This window comes from Anoplophora glabripennis, unplaced genomic scaffold (assembly GCF_000390285.2).
Source record: "Anoplophora glabripennis isolate ALB-LARVAE unplaced genomic scaffold, Agla_2.0 scaffold336, whole genome shotgun sequence".
NCBI classification, from domain to species: Eukaryota; Metazoa; Arthropoda; class Insecta; order Coleoptera; family Cerambycidae; genus Anoplophora; species Anoplophora glabripennis.
The window spans coordinates 371,751-388,115 of NW_019417416.1; the positions used below are offsets into that span (position 1 = coordinate 371,751).

The 16,365-nt window shown below is 32.0% G+C and overlaps 1 protein-coding gene across 3 annotated transcripts in view; it reads left to right on the top strand.

The window, feature by feature from the left end:
- Positions 1 to 16,365, top strand: part of LOC108910263 (myosin-11) — a 144,432-nt gene that overhangs the window by 81,986 nt on the left and 46,081 nt on the right. For all 3 annotated transcript variants that reach the window (XM_018714815.2, XM_018714816.2, XM_023456262.1), the window contains exon 4: positions 9,513 to 9,585. In XM_018714815.2, the coding sequence (XP_018570331.1) occupies positions 9,513 to 9,585 (73 nt within the window). The remainder of the gene's footprint in view (positions 1 to 9,512; positions 9,586 to 16,365) is intronic.

The window sequence follows — 16,365 nt, forward strand, 5'->3', positions numbered from 1 at the left end:
TTAATTTTAAAATAAAAATAATTCCAAATTTTTTAAAAAATATTCGAATGCAGATTGTTTTATTGATTTTTTAATAATAATTTTTTGAATTTTGAAAAAATTTTATTTATGTACTTGTGAAAAAAAATATTAATATAAAAGCTTTTCATATTTATAAAATTAATAATTTTTATATCGACCTATGGTTTTTTAACGGCATATGACTTAAAAATTATTTTACATCTTAAATAATATTTTAGCAACAATGCCGACCATTTTTCAATGATCGGAAACCATAAGGGTGAGAATATAGGGGTTTGCATCCGGGGTTTCTCACTCATGTATCGACAAATATGTACGTCATTACTGAAAAATATTTCTATATGATATTGTAAGTCTTATTATAGAAAGGCCGTACAGTAGTCAATAATTTGTATTAAGGAGAAAATAGAAGTAAAAATAAAATTAACTCTTGCAAGTAATACTTATTTGCAAAAATATATTTCAAGCCATTTAGAACCATTTTTTTTTGTACGGCATTTTGTTTTTGTTGATTATTGTTGTCAGTATTAACAAAATATATTAATGCCGTAGAAAAATTGTTCATCGTGAAAGCCTACTTTTCAGAGGGAAATTAATTTTGTCATAGTAAGCATATGTTTCATGAAAAATGTACGGCATGGACAAAATATGTCATTATTTTATAAAATAGAATTCAAATTCGTGAATTTGATGTTAGGTCAAATCACCTCATACGCTACTTACAAATAGAGGGTTGCACCCTGTATTCCTAACCCCTGTATCAGCAAGTACCTACGTACGGCATCGCTTAAAAATTTATCTATGTATCGATCCGAAGCTTGCAGTATAAATGCCATACTGTAATGAATCACCAAAACCGGGGCCAAAATTTTCGGAAAAAAATTTTCCTGGCTTCCGATATTGCTATTTTTGTACGGCATTAGATCGAGGTTCATTTTTTTTGTATAACCTATACTTTAGAAATGCCGTACAAAAATGTTTTGTCGAAAACCCCCTTGGTGAACCGGTTTAGCTTACCTGTGTACTCACCTGTACCAACAAGAATTGACGGCATAGTTTCTAAAGTTATTGTTACATGTGGTAGTACTGATTTATAAGTAATTCATGCTGGGTCAAATGACCCCTTGAAAATTTCCGATGGGTTTGTAGTCAACTTCAAAACTGTTTTTATCGCTTTAAACATTTGATAGTTCAGTTTCCAGACTTTCTGTTACCATAATACTCCTTGGAAAAACTTAAACTTTTTCAAACTTCCGTAATGACAATCACTTAAGGTAATTTCCACATTGCAAGACGCACGTATGTAATTATTGTCAAGGACGGCAGGCGAATAGGGTATATTTAGATACGCTGATAACGCCATGCAGTCTCATTTTGTCATATCGCATTAAATGCAACAGTTCAGTTGCTCTTTTCAAAAAATTTTTTCAAGTTCACAAAACAGTATTTATAAACAGTCTGCAAGAAAATTATTCTCAGTTGCTCTGGTATGATTTTAAAATGCTTTCCAGGCATACCTCCGAGCAAGAACTACTTAAAAGGACATAAAATGTTTTACTAACCTAATCCGAAAGTAACAAATTCATGAGGACGAGATTCTTCAGGATTAAGCAGGCCACGAACGTAACTTGTCGGATGAAATTTTCAACGCTAGAGGAATATTTTATTCTGCAACAGTTTGATATGTATCATCAATAAAATAGTGTTTTACAGTGCATAGTTAGTGTAAGTGCGGATTATGGAATGTGAATATTGTGAGTTTTATTTTCGATATTAATTGTACATCTATTATCCTCTCTCATTCTTCTTCTACTTTTTTACTTTTCACTATTTTGTATGTCCTAATAATATAATACATCGAAAACCTAACGTGTGCTAAAATATACCTATTAAGTAATTATAATTAATATAGAAATGACTCTTTTTACTGAGCTATAACAAATATCAATGTATGCATTTGGAAATATTCAACAATAACAATCCCTTGCGTCAAAAAGATCAGCTGATAGGTTGTTTTTATAAACTTAATTTTTCACCAGAAATCTCACATTGAGGAATTAAATAATAATTGTGATTCTAAGGCTTCCACGGTCCATGCTAATATTTAAAGTACGATGTTTTTTCAGATTATTATGTCGTGGCTTTATACCTGGTCGCCACTAGTTACAGGCTTACATAGCACTTCCTTAGTCTTAGCTAGAAATCTTTGACTCGCCCTTGTTATTCTCGAGCTAGGCTCTGTGGGGGCGGAACAGATATTAGATCCTGTAGGTCCACCCTGATGTTCATTTCGGTTCCGTAATAAATTAACTGAAATGAGCATCAGGGTGGACTTAGAGACTTTAATAGCTGGTCCGACTCCATAGAATAACAAAAGCAAGTAAAAGGTTTCTAGCTGTGGCTAAGAAAGTGAAAAATAATTCTGTAACTGGCACCGACCAGGTACACATGCCCCAGCAGAGTAACCCAAAAAAACATCGTTATGTTTTCATTTTTAAAACATTTAATTCTGAAGGTCCAATAAAGTTTTTTTTAAACGTTTTGAAAACGTAAATTGATAAAATATTGTCTAAGGGTATATGGGTATTTTACCACCTGTGAAAAATTAATTTAAGTAACCCTTGCGAATGAAGATAACAAAGAGGAACATGCTTAGGAAAATACTCGTAGTCATATATTTCAATGAAGTTCAGTCAACATTTTGGAAAATGAAAATAATACTGTTACAAAAAAATGAAAGGAAACGACGATTATTTTATTAAACGGTAAAAGAGTGTGAAAATTATTCTACGAATTTAGAACCTTGTTGACTGCAAATTTGCAAGAGGTAATACCTAGTATAATAGACATACATTAAATCAAATTTTAAATTGTCAAACTTACTAATCGATTATCAAAAATTTTACAAACTTATTTTTTTAATTTTCTGCTTTTTTCAGTGAGATTTTTAAGCTAAAATATAAGATCCATTCGACGTAGAATTATTAAGTTTTACATTTTTTGTAGGTGACTTTTTACAGTTGTAGGTGATAAAAACCCAAATAAACAATGGAATAAAACGAAAAATGCTTAAAAGCATCACTGTATTGTATAGCAGAGAAAACAAATGAACATATTATGATGTATACAGGGTGGTCCAAATGCAGGAAAGTTCGAGAGCAGATAGATCTCTTTAAAATAGTAGATGTTTGCCTTATAAATACAGGTCTGGAACGGACCCGTTTTAAATATACAGAGTGTTGATGTTGTAAAGAGAAATTGATTTTTTGTTTATATCTCAGGAATCTATTAATCGACCTCAATAAAATTTGGTACAGATGGTATGATAGTAGGCCTTGCATTCTCTAAAATATGAGCTCTACAGGTCAACAAGTGGTGTATTCATACCAATACAATTCCCTTGTGGCAGACATGTCTAACCATAATATTACAAGAATATTTATGTTTATGCTTAAAAGTAAGTGAAATTTGTAAGCACATCAACAAAATTCTTTACACTCGTTTCCACAACACCTGTGAGGTAGAGTTCCTTACTCGTTTTAGTTTCCGCTGGAACTCTAACCTATTATCTTTACAAATAAAAGCGACTTAAATCAAAATAATAATAAATGTATATTTACCAAAGGCGAGAGGGTAGTGAATTTTTACAATCTGCATATTTGGTCACAAGAAAATCCTCATAAAATTCGGACAAGATCTTTTCAACACGAATTTTCTGTGAATGTATGGCTCGGAATAATTCGCAATAAAGTTTGTAGACCTTTATTCTTGCCACCCCGTCTAGATTCCCAGTCATTTCTAAACTTTCTAGAAAATCATCTATTTGAATTATTAGAGGGTTTTCCATTAAATATACAACAAAAAAGCTAAGAATGGCTTAATGAAAATTATATGGGGCGATGGATATGTAGAAGACCAAATGCCAATGTCAACCATAATGGTGCAGAGGGTCCAGTGTCTTGGCCAGCCAGATTGCCATATCTAAACTCTCCTGGACTTCTATGTTTGGGGTTATCTGAAAAGTAAAGTTTATTCTACTCCAAAAGATACAAGACCACAACTACTGTAACGAATAGAAGACGGGTGTAATGAATTATAAGAAAAGTTTCAATTAATTCCATTAATAAAAGATGTCAGAAATGTATCGATGTGTGTGGTTCGCATTTTGAACAATAGTTGTAAATACGTTACGTTAATTTTCTTTCTTGTTTAGTTGCTGTTGCTTGATAAATATATTTTTATTATTATTTTGATTTAAATTGTTCATATCTGTAAAGAGTATTAGGCCTCCAGGGAAAACTAAAACACGCCAGGAACACTACCTCACAGGTGGTGTAAAAAGGAGTGTAAATAATTTTGTTGATATATTTACAAATTGCACTTACTTTTAAGCATAAACATAAATATTCTTGTAATATTATGGTTAGAAGTGTCTGCCACAAGGGGATTGTATTGGCAAGAATAACTTGAGAACGGCGAATCTTAGGGAAAAATTTAAAGTTACATTATTTACGTATTTTGTGCATTAGAATAACGTGGCTGAAAACATATAGGCCTTGTCGAAAACAAGAGAGTTGCACGAACAAAATTTTGACAGGACATAGCTAATACAATGCGAAATATCGCCTTAATGTTAAAAATGCTGTCACCGCCGTTCTTGGTGGTGAAATTTCGAAATATGTGAAATTATTCAATTTTCGTGGCTGAAAACATACATACAGGTATGCATTGTCGAAACTAAGAGAATTGCACGAACAAAATTTGGTCAGGACATAGCTAATACAATGCGAAACATCGCCTTAATGTTAAAAATGCTGTCACCGCCGTTCTTGGCGGTGAAAATTAGAAATATTTTAAATTATTCAATTTTCGTGTCTGAAAACATACATAGTAGGGTGGCCCAAAAAAAAACGAATATTTTGTAAAAAAAAGGGGTGACCACTGTCCAGTTGTACACCACTGGTTGAACCTTAAAGCTCATATTTTAGGGAATGTAAGGCCTACTATCATACATTATCTGTACCAAATTTTATTGAGATTGGTTAATAGATTCCGGAGATATAAACAAATAATCTAGAGATCTATCTGCCCTCGAAGTTTCCTGCATAAAATTCGGACCACCCTGTATACATCAAAATATGGTTTACGTTGACAGGTTTTCGATGTTCATTTGTTTTCTCTGCTATACAATACAGTGATGCTTCGTTTTATTTCATTGATTATTTGGGTTTTTTATCACCTACAAATGTAAAAAATCACCATTTTAAAGAGATCTATATGCCCTCGAAGTTTTCTGCATAAAATTCGGACCACTCTATACAGGGTGTATCTAAATAACACCGAAAAAATTCAAGGGGCGATTCTCCGATGAAAATTAATAGGGGTCTTTGGTATAAAATTTTTTGAAAAAACCCTCCCCTGAAAAGTTACGCCCCTCCTAAAATTACAAAAAAAAATTGTTTTTCTTTTTTATCTTCCACGTACATCAAGCTAAAGAAACCAAACTTGGTGAACATTATCTGTCAATAAAACTACACTTTTTGAATTTTTTTCAACCCTGAACTATTTTTGTAAGGGGTTGAAATAATCAACCCCTATGACATTTTTTCTTATAATTTTTTTTTCGATAAAATTTTTTCCTTTTAAAAAATATGTCTAAAAAACCCCATTCATTTACTAACTTTTTGATCTCTTCAAGTTTCTTCGAAAAGTTAAGGATTTATGACAAAAAAAAATAAATGTATTGTAATGTATTTTTAAAAAGATGAGCTGTTTAACGCGAGTGTATTTTGCCGAAAGATCTAGTGGCCTGTTCTTTACAATGGAATCCGTAGAAACAAATGTCAATGTCATTTATTGTCATATTAAATAACATTTTATTAAAAAACACTCAACCAAATAGTTGACCTATGATTCTACTAGGCTAAGAAGTTTGGAACTTAGACTAAAAGTGAACAAATGATGAATAATGTTATAACAGTAACAAAAAATAAAAATCTGTCGGATATTGACAATACAATCTACAAAAAATGTTGAAAATGATTGCCTTCAGCTTCAATACAAGCATCTACTCTTGTTCTCATAGAATTGCGTATGCGTTCAAATATTCCTGGTGAATTTTTTATCGTTTCACACCCTGCTACAATGCGGTTTCGCAAATCATTGATATCTTCAACTGGCCTTGAGTAGATCAAAGATTTCAGATATCCCCATATGCAAAAATCCAAAGGATTAAGGTCAGGGGAGCGGGCTGGCCAATTTACATATCCTCCTCGACCTATCCATCGATTGGCATACACCTCATCCAAGTGACGTCTTGCACGTATACTAAAGTGGGCTGGTGCACCGTCGTGCATAAACCATAAACGTTGCCTAATTTGAATGGGAACTTCTTCAAGAATAATAGGTAATTCTTCGAGAAGATGACAATATGAGTCACCATCTAATCGTCGTGGAAGAAAATAGGGACCAATTAAATGATCGTCGATAATTCCGAGCCACACATTTAATGAAAATTGATACTGATGATTTCCTTCAAAAAAGTCATGAGGATTTTCCTCAGCCCAAATATGATTGTTACGAAAATTTCTAATACAGTCTCTTGAGAAATTCGCCTCGTCAGTAAATAAAATATTTCTTAAGAACTGCGGCGCTTGGCCGATCATATTAATAAGCCATTGACAAAAAACCACACGTGGTAAAAAATCTCGAATCAGTAACGACTGCACCCGTTGGAGATGATAGGGATATAACTGTTGTTCTTTTAAAATTCTAAAAACTACCGAATGGCTTACATTTAGGACACGAGCTATTTTCCTGGTACTAGTTTCTGGGGATTCCTCAATTAAATTAAGTACGGCTTCATCGACAGCTTCAGTTCTAACTTCTCGGCTACGGCCACAGTCATGACTTCTCTTTTCAAATTTTCCAAGTTCCCGCAAGCGTTGGTGAATATTTGTGAACGTAGTATGGTGGGGTAATCTACGCTCTGGGTACTGTTCAGCATAAAGTCTTTGCGCTTCCAATGCATTACCGTTAGCATACCCATATGTAAAATGCATATCTGCCATTTCTAAATTCGAATAGTTAACCATATTTTCGGTTTATTAACTAATATTTTCTACACAAAATCATGAAACTTGTGAAATAGTAAGAAACAGTAACAATAAATGACATTGACATTTGTTTCTACGGATTCCATTGTAAAGAACAGGCCACTAGATCTTTCGGCAAAATACACTCGCGTTAAACAGCTCATCTTTTTAAAAATACATTACAATACATTTATTTTTTTTTGTCATAAATCCTTAACTTTTCGAAGAAACTTGAAGAGATCAAAAAGTTAGTAAATGAATGGGGTTTTTTAGACATATTTTTTAAAAGGAAAAAATTTTATCGAAAAAAAAATTATAAGAAAAAATGTCATAGGGGTTGATTATTTCAACCCCTTACAAAAATAGTTCAGGGTTGAAAAAAATTCAAAAAGTGTAGTTTTATTGACAGATAATGTTCACCAAGTTTGGTTTCTTTAGCTTGATGTACGTGGAAGATAAAAAAGAAAAACAATTTTTTTTTGTAATTTTAGGAGGGGCGTAACTTTTCAGGGAAGGGTTTTTTCAAAAAATTTTAAACCAAAGACCCCTATTAATTTTCATCGGAGAATCGCCCTTTGAATTTTTTCGGTGTTATTTAGATACACCCTGTATATGGAATCCGGAATCACAATACTAAGTAAAATTATTCCTGCCATTTGTAATAATAAAAATGCTCTTGGCAATTTTTGGACGACTGCACTGCTCAAAATTGATGCATCTTATAACCATACTGATCACTTTTAATGCTCATGTTTTCAACTACAAAACGTAAACGTAAAAAATTAAATATTTTTTTGTTATTAGAAATGAAAGATATGTCTCTACTTATGTGCTAGAAAGATGTTCCAATTTGACATTTTCTTAAAGTTGGCTGAATTTCATTCCAAATAAAAAATTACATCTGTCTATCTGCGATCATATGTTGCTGTAAGAGCCAGCCACAAAACTGAACTCTGTAGAGGTGGTCCTACGGTTGCACATGAAATTTGTACAAGTGATTTTCCCGTAAAACTTTTTTTGGCTCGGTTCAACTTGCTCGAGTATACAAAACTTGTTCCTTCACGATTTACCCGCAAATCACATGTGTCTTTGCCCCTTTACACAACCCGTAAAGAAAAACAGTCAGCATATAACTGGGATGCATCATTAGCATTCTGACGACACTTAAGATACCCATAAATTAATAACATGTTAACTAATTCATTATTTTTATAAACGAAAGCAAAATTATTTAACCAGGCAATAAAGAGAAAAATATCTAGATTTTCGCGGCCCGGTCCGATTTTAATGCGGTTTTTTGCATTTTGTTCAGAAAGACCGTCGGAAAAAAGTCCCGCCTTTTTTATTATCCGGAAGTGGCGGAAATGCATCGCGGGTGCATAAAGTGCATCTAGAAGTGCATCGCATCCGAGAAACTTGCCAAAGTGCACGAAATACCGCAAAAATTGGTACTCGGGGGTTTTCGGGGGCGCAGAATTCGAATATGCATATATCCAGCACCCGCGAAAACCCCCGAGATACATTTTCCCAGTCATTTCGAAAACTTTAGATTTCATTCCCCCCCACCCCCTCCTCCACGAGCACAGGGGATATTTTTCACTCTCGAATTCGGAATCAGCACCCGCGAAAACCCCCCGAGGTCCATTTTTCCAGTCATTCGGAGAACCTTGCAATCCACGTGCCCCCCGCGCCCCCCAGGCGCCCGGGAGTCGCCCCCCGGGGGGTCGGGTGGACTGGATATATGCATATTCGAATCCTGCGCCCCCCAAAACCCCCGAGTACCAATTTTTGCGGTATTTCGTGCACTTTGGCAAGTTTCCCGCATGCGATGCACTTCTAGATGCACTTTATGCACCCGCGATGCATTTCCGCCACTTCCGGATAATAAAAAAGGCGGGACTTTTTTCCGACGGTATTTCTGAACAAAATGCAAAAAACCGCATTAAAATCGGACCGGGCCGCGAAAATCTAGATATTTTGGGGTCAATCGTTCTTTATTGCCTGGTCTAGAAGTGACAGGAACACACAACATGTGTAAGAAGATAAAACTAATCACAAAAAAAAACTAAGTTTCTGTGCCGTTTGTTTCAAATATACCGGTGTTATTTAAAAAATAGAGTTTGATAAAAAACATGCTTTGAATAGTTCCACACTCTGTTAAATATGACTCAACTTAGGACTGACCCTGTAAATCTCAGGACTAAAAACCTCTTACATTTAAAAGACACTTTAGTGGCTTAAAATATAATTTTATTTTAATCCAGTTAACTGCTCTTTATGTATTATGAGAACCTCCACAATGTCCTCTTTTTTAAACTAACAAATCTGGTAACCCTACTTGCTAATGACCTGTGAATGTGTATTTTCTTCTATGAGTAATTACCGTTTCATTTACAGGTAGCAGCGTGGCTTCGTGCGACCATGCCAGTGTTGCCAGGAACGGTACTACTTTCTCCGGAAGAAGTATGAAGTAAGTGAAAAATTAGCCCGCAGAGTATACTTTTTCTAATTAATACGGCAAGGTAATTTAACTGCATACTAAAACGTAAAAATCCAGGAAACCTGCAATACCGGTAGCACTTAGGTTGTTATTGTTTGCTCAAATAGAAGTCGAATTGCAAGTTTACGGAGTTAAAGCTATGAATTTAACACACTTGAGGAGATATGCAGAGTTTATGGATAGTAAGGCATCACGTTAAAATAGAGTTATTAATTATCATTAAATTAAGTACACTGGGGAATCAATTCATGGAGAAATTTAATTTGAGTTAATTTAAAATGTAATTATTTACTTAATTGGTTAATTAATATAAATCAACTTGCAGTTTTACCCTTCCTGACATAAACATTAAAATATTTTTAAGTATTTTTTAACTTTTACTTGTAACGTGTTTAAAAAATATATGCTGATTGGAAGTACCAGAGATATTCACTCCTATCATTTGTGCATCATTTCTAAGGTATTGGTCATTAATATATCTTTATTTCTTTTTTTTTCTAAAATGCCGCATAAACTAGTAATTTGAATTGTAAAATATAGTTACAATAGAAATAAAGAATTTATATCATGTTTGTCACAAGCCTTTGCCTTTGATACAAAAATCTTGATACTGACACAAATATGAAAATATTTGCTGAATTCTAAATGACATATAAATTATTCAGTCTCTTATTCAGAAATAAATCTGAAAGTGAAGATTAAGTCCTCTAGCCAGTATTAATATTAATTGTGTATGCTGATCTGTGCCCTTCTTGTCCTTGATTTTATTTATAAGTATCCGGACCATTCTAGACCTGTGTATCTCTAAATGGTAGTATTTAAATCTGTTGTGTTATGTTTACCTCTTAAATATATCTAGCGTTTGTTTTGTTAGATACTCAAAAGAGTAGGTGCTATGAAAAATTAGAAAAACCAGTGAAGATTTTTATTACACAACCAAATCCATGTTAATGCGGACTATTTTAGATGAAGTACTTCTTCATCTCATAAGCAGTGACATGTTTTTTAATCATTCTACATAATCTCAAACTGTTGAAATACCTTTAAAGATGTATATTACAACGTTAGAGCAAAATGAGAGACAGCTGCCAAATAAAAAAGACGAAGCTTATAGTATGAGATACAGTCGCATACAGAAGTATTTGGTGCTAGCCTCCTGGCTGGGACAAAATACAGTAATCATAACACTAATATTTTAACTTTTCTAAATAACGAGCGTTCAAATAAAAACGTGGTCGAAGTTGGCTCTGACACATTGGACGTAGGGAGTAGCTTATAGCGACCAACTTAACCTCATTTCTCAACGAGCTGTATAGCAGCTGTCAGTTTCAATAACGTTAATGACTATATAACTTTATTTTAAAGAATAATCGTGATAACAATAACAAACAATTAAAGGAGCTGCGGAAAGTGTCCCCCTCCTTGTTATAACAATAAATTAAAGCAGCTGCTTGTTCCAAGCATTTTTCACACCTGTTCCTCAAAGAATTAAAGACATTTTCTAAGATGCTCGGAGTATTGTTAATTTCACGAATCTTGTCTATAAGTCGAGCCTGCAGATGGTTTAAATCAGGAATAGGCAGTTCAAAAATAGTGTTTTTAAGGTAAGGCCACAAAATGAAATCACACGACGTAATATCACATGACCTCGGTGGAAATTCATGTTCAGCATTGAGACTTTGAAAGTAAAAGTTTGTAATTTCGTTTTCTTCCAGCTGGTTAACAAAAGGAGCGATAATTTCTTCTCTATACCTTTGCGCAGTAAGAGTACCATTAAAAAAATAGGTCCATAAATCCTCCTTCAAACTCCAATTTTTTTGAGCGTGTAGAGGGCTTTCGACAAAAAAGTTATCTGGTTTTTCAGAAGACCACATTCTCATATTCTGTGAGTTTACGTAACCACTTAAATGAAACCAGGCTTCATCAGAAAAAAAGGTGATATTATGAAGTTCACCGTAGTTGTTTAAAAACCATTCACAAAATACAGCCCGTCGCGGAAAATCAACTTCATGAAGTTCTTGCTGACAAGTTAAACGATAGGAGAACAAACGCAAATCTTTTTTTAACACTGTGTGGCAGGTACCGTCTGATACTCCCACCATTTGTGATAAAACACGTACAGAAGTTCTTGGCGCATTTTCCATTATTTGTTGGACATTTTCTTTTAATTCTTCAGTCCGCTTTTTAGGTCGGCCGCTTCCTTCTCACGAAAAACATTAACACAACGCTGAACTGCACTTTGAAAAATTTTGTACTCAACAACGCCGGGAAATTGATTTTGAAATTCTATGAAACATTCCTCAATAGAATACTTCCATATTCCATCAATCTTGCGTCCATTTCTAAAGTAGGATTCTATGATAAACACTTTTTGTTCTTGAGAAAACACCATTTTAAACGCTTTTTAAAACGAAAATATTCAAATTGATAGCGGCGATATAGCGCTTTGACAGATGACGTTTAGTTCATTTGCTATACGCTACGCCCTACGTCCAAATTTTCAGAACCAACTTGACCACGTTTTTATTTGAACGCTCGTTATAATATGGAGTAGTTCCTATGAACATGGATCGAAAATAATTTCTTTCTGAGAGGGTGTTAAAAATGTAATTTAAAAAAAGAATTTTCAACTTTTGAATAATCAATTCAATTGAAATTTATATATATTGTGATTAATGTTTTGCAGTACATTTTATTCACCGCAGTGGTGTAGGTACAGAAAGAATCTGTTACCTACCAATAACAGGTTTGTTTGCGGAATTTTCCCAAAAAAGTGTAAAGCTCTAGGAACATATTTTTAAAGTGTAACTAATCACGCTCGAAGTAAATCATCAAGAACATCAAAACAGACAAAATTTGTAATTTTTGGAGCAGCAATTGGATTTTCTCCTTTTACTGAAAGTCTAATAATTAAAATAAAAAGTGTTCATGTAGAATTAAATGGATAATTTAAAAATTCGATCAAAGTTTTAAAAAAATCCATATACGTACAAATGTTTTGAAGAAATATACCTTTCCGTACGCCACTGATACATGGAAAGAAATGCTAGTAGTTTTTTTCTTTTTATTATGAGTAACTAAATGTTAGGTTTCCGATCACAATCCCAGTTGACTAATTTCTCGGAATAATGTAAACGTTATGATTAAATAAAAAAAAATTAAAGCACAAAATTTTGTGGTTACCTACTTTACACTAAGCAAATTTAAATGTTTTGTATAGTCAAATATTTTTTTAACGTCATTTTAATAATATTATCAGTTAATGAATGCCTCTAACTTCTAAAAATATAAAAATATGAAAGTATGTCACAAAAATCTTGCGTATTTATTTATATCATAAAAAATAATCCATTTATTTTAGAAATTACTAATATAAAACCCGATTGTATTTAGTACATTTGAATAATAAATGTTTTATTTCATTATGAGTTATTTTAATGAAATTTGTTAAAAAATGGAAGTGGTTATATAAATAAATAAAGAATTGGGTTATATTTTTTCCTGTAATATTTTTTACACATTTGCGTTTACTAACTTCTACAAAGTATTGAGTTTTCTAATTATTCGTACAGGATATAATCATATAACTTTATTTTCTAGTTTTCCACATCTGTAACGAAATAAAATAAACCTGCCTTTCGTTAGGGGTCGTTTTAATAAACTTTCAGTTGTTGAATTATAAATTTAAACATTGTGGATTGGAATGTCAGTCTTTGTTTTCCATGATTTTATTTATCTATACTTTTCAGATTAATTAAAAAAAATCTTAATTTTTTTAACAAATGTAGGGATGTTAACGGAAGAAAAGAGAATATGTTTCTTCTCTATGTGGATTGCTTTTCCAAATATACTTCTTAAGAAACGAAATTAATAGTTATTTGACTATTAACAGGAATTAAATATTTTATATTATACAAAATTACACAAATGAGAATTTTTAAAGAAAAGAGAAGTAATAATAAAAATGTAGTTAAAAATTGGACTATTTAAAATCGAAAAAATTGAGATACATTTTCAGACAAGTTTATTTATTCTATTAAAAATTACAGGTTTCATATTAAAATTAGCATCATGCAAATTATAGACAATCTATACAACAATGCGGTTATTATTTCCCTACATAAATATTCATAGGTAGGTATTTAGACACCAAAGGATAGTTGATATTCGTTCCAGATATAGACAATTTCATTGTAAAACAACTTAAAATGTTTTCAATTAATCTTAATTTTACTTTCATTTTCAATTATAATCCCCATGTTTTTATTAAGAGCTTAAAGTGAAATCATACTCACAATTATTCAGACTTTCATCCATCACTGTTTCTACTATTTTATAATGTCAAACCAGAATCTCTTTGAAATTAATACAGTTGTCTTGTACGTGAAAATGAAAAGAAGTTTAAACTGCCAAAAAAAAGGTTATTTGATGGTCTTCAATCTTCTTCGACAGACTAGTTTCAGTGGAGGTTTTGTGCCTCTTGACTTTTTGCGAAAACTTTGGCAGCAGATTTGATGTATTACACTTGTCCAGCTTCTTCATGAAATACTTCATGAATTAATTTATGAAGAAATTCGCAATGTAAAACAGGTATAGATCAAAAACTGTGTTTAGTATCCAATTTTTAAAGAATCATTGAAAACTTCGGAAACGTTTTACAAAAAAGTGTTTTTTTTTATTTATGTATAGGAAGTATTAAATTAATTTATACAAAAATTCAAGTGTTTCACATTACTTGACCTTTTTATTAAAGTTATAGTTATATTCAATATTCTGGTTGTTTAGTTATTTTTGAAAACCCTATAAATTATACATGGTTGTAAAGAGAATTTCCCCTTTTTTCTAGTGAGGCAATAATTCACAATGGCATCCAGAAGAAAAACAAAAGTTAGCTACCGCTCAGCACATATTTTTAGAGACCCATTAATACTGACAGCAAAAATCGATTTCTCACATCATTTAATATCAGACTACACATTTTTGTCCCAAAATTTTGAAAAACAAGTGAAATACGACTAAAAAAAGAAATAGTATAAAATCGGTTTTCTTCGAATATCTTCGAAACTATTCGAAATTTTCTAAATTTAAAAACGAATCCGTGATCGCCATAAAATTAGTCCATTTAACCATTTCTGCAACTCTTAAAATAAGAAAAATACCTATATAGGACAATTAAAAAGTTGTAACCCTGTATATCAACTTCTTTGACCTTGTTTGACCGAGCTGTCTATAGCTTTTTTGAAATTATTCATTCAAATATAACGATCAAACAAAATTATGTAAGTAATGTCATAGACAAGTAATTCCAACAATAATTATCTTAATTATCTTAATCACTATGCCGGAATATCAGAGAGTGAAATCCATTCCTGCATATCCTTAGAATATTTTTCTGTTATCTGATTCAACCATGATTGAAGAGATAATTAGATGTAACATTAACAAATGAACAGCCTGTGTAATCTTCATATTATTTTCTACTAACTTCGACCATACTGACGTTGAATTTCAAGCTTTCATGGTCTAGTGAAATTTCTCTTAATTAATATTTTTTCACGCTATAATTCCATCAGTTACAGTAAAGTAATAGTAGCAGGCGATAGTATAAGAGAAATAGTTAATGAAGCTTTATACGTATACAAAATGGTCTTGTTTTTATTAGTGTACATCTGGGTTTGCACAAAAGTTATTGATAATGGTTGAGAAATTGTTAATTAGTGAAAATATAGTGTAAAAATACATTCGTTGCTATTGAAATATAAAATGTGAGCCAGGTTCACTCTCAATAACAATTGAAGGTGTTTTAAGAAAAAGGTCAAAACACTTTTCTTTGGTTATGGCACTGTAAGTAATAAGTTGAAAGATTGTCTTTCAATATACAAGGATTTTTTTTTATTTTAGTAGGTGCCACCAAGTTTAAAAAATAAGATTCCATAGTCAAGTAACGGAATACGAACGATATTTTATTTGTTTGCTATTCGTTCTGTTTTTTTAACAGGTTAAGCATTCCCAAGACTATGTATGTATGAACAGATTAGAACAGTTTTCATTCTAATGACACATTTTTGTGCCCAAGGCAATTTATAATGTACCAACTGCACCGTACTTGACTAAAATTGAGACACTTAGGACATTAAAATGTTAGTATGTAATAAAACATATTTTCAATATTTTCGTTTTTTTTGCAAATGACTGAATATTCAGTATAATGAGGTTAGGTTTCAGTTTACTTAAATAGTATATTTGAAAGTTGTTTCAAATAAGTGACAGAAAAGCTATTTTTATAAAGTTTCTGTTCTAAACTCATAATTAAAATAAAATAATTTGTAATTTAATATTCAAAACCGAGTAATTTTTGTTAATAGGTATCTTGCTTTTCAGTGCTGAGACATCGAAATTTTCAATTATCTTAAAAGCTATATCCAAAGATTGTTATTTCGATAAAATGTACAATATGATTAAAAAACTCCAATATATATTTTTTAATGCCATGCTCCCATATCTACGCCACTGATTATTTATTTATTATCCGGTAAAACTATTAATTAAATTAACACAATCTGAAATTATTTGCACTACTCCTGTAAATTTTAAGTTATTATTTCAAACTTTTTTAGAATTATTAAGAAATTTTTAAATTCTATTTTTAATCCAATAAAGATGTAATTTTATTAAAAACAATCACACTCGAACTCCTGGTACGACTTGCGCCATGAGGGTAGCATCCTAAACATTTTTTTAGAGCAAAAA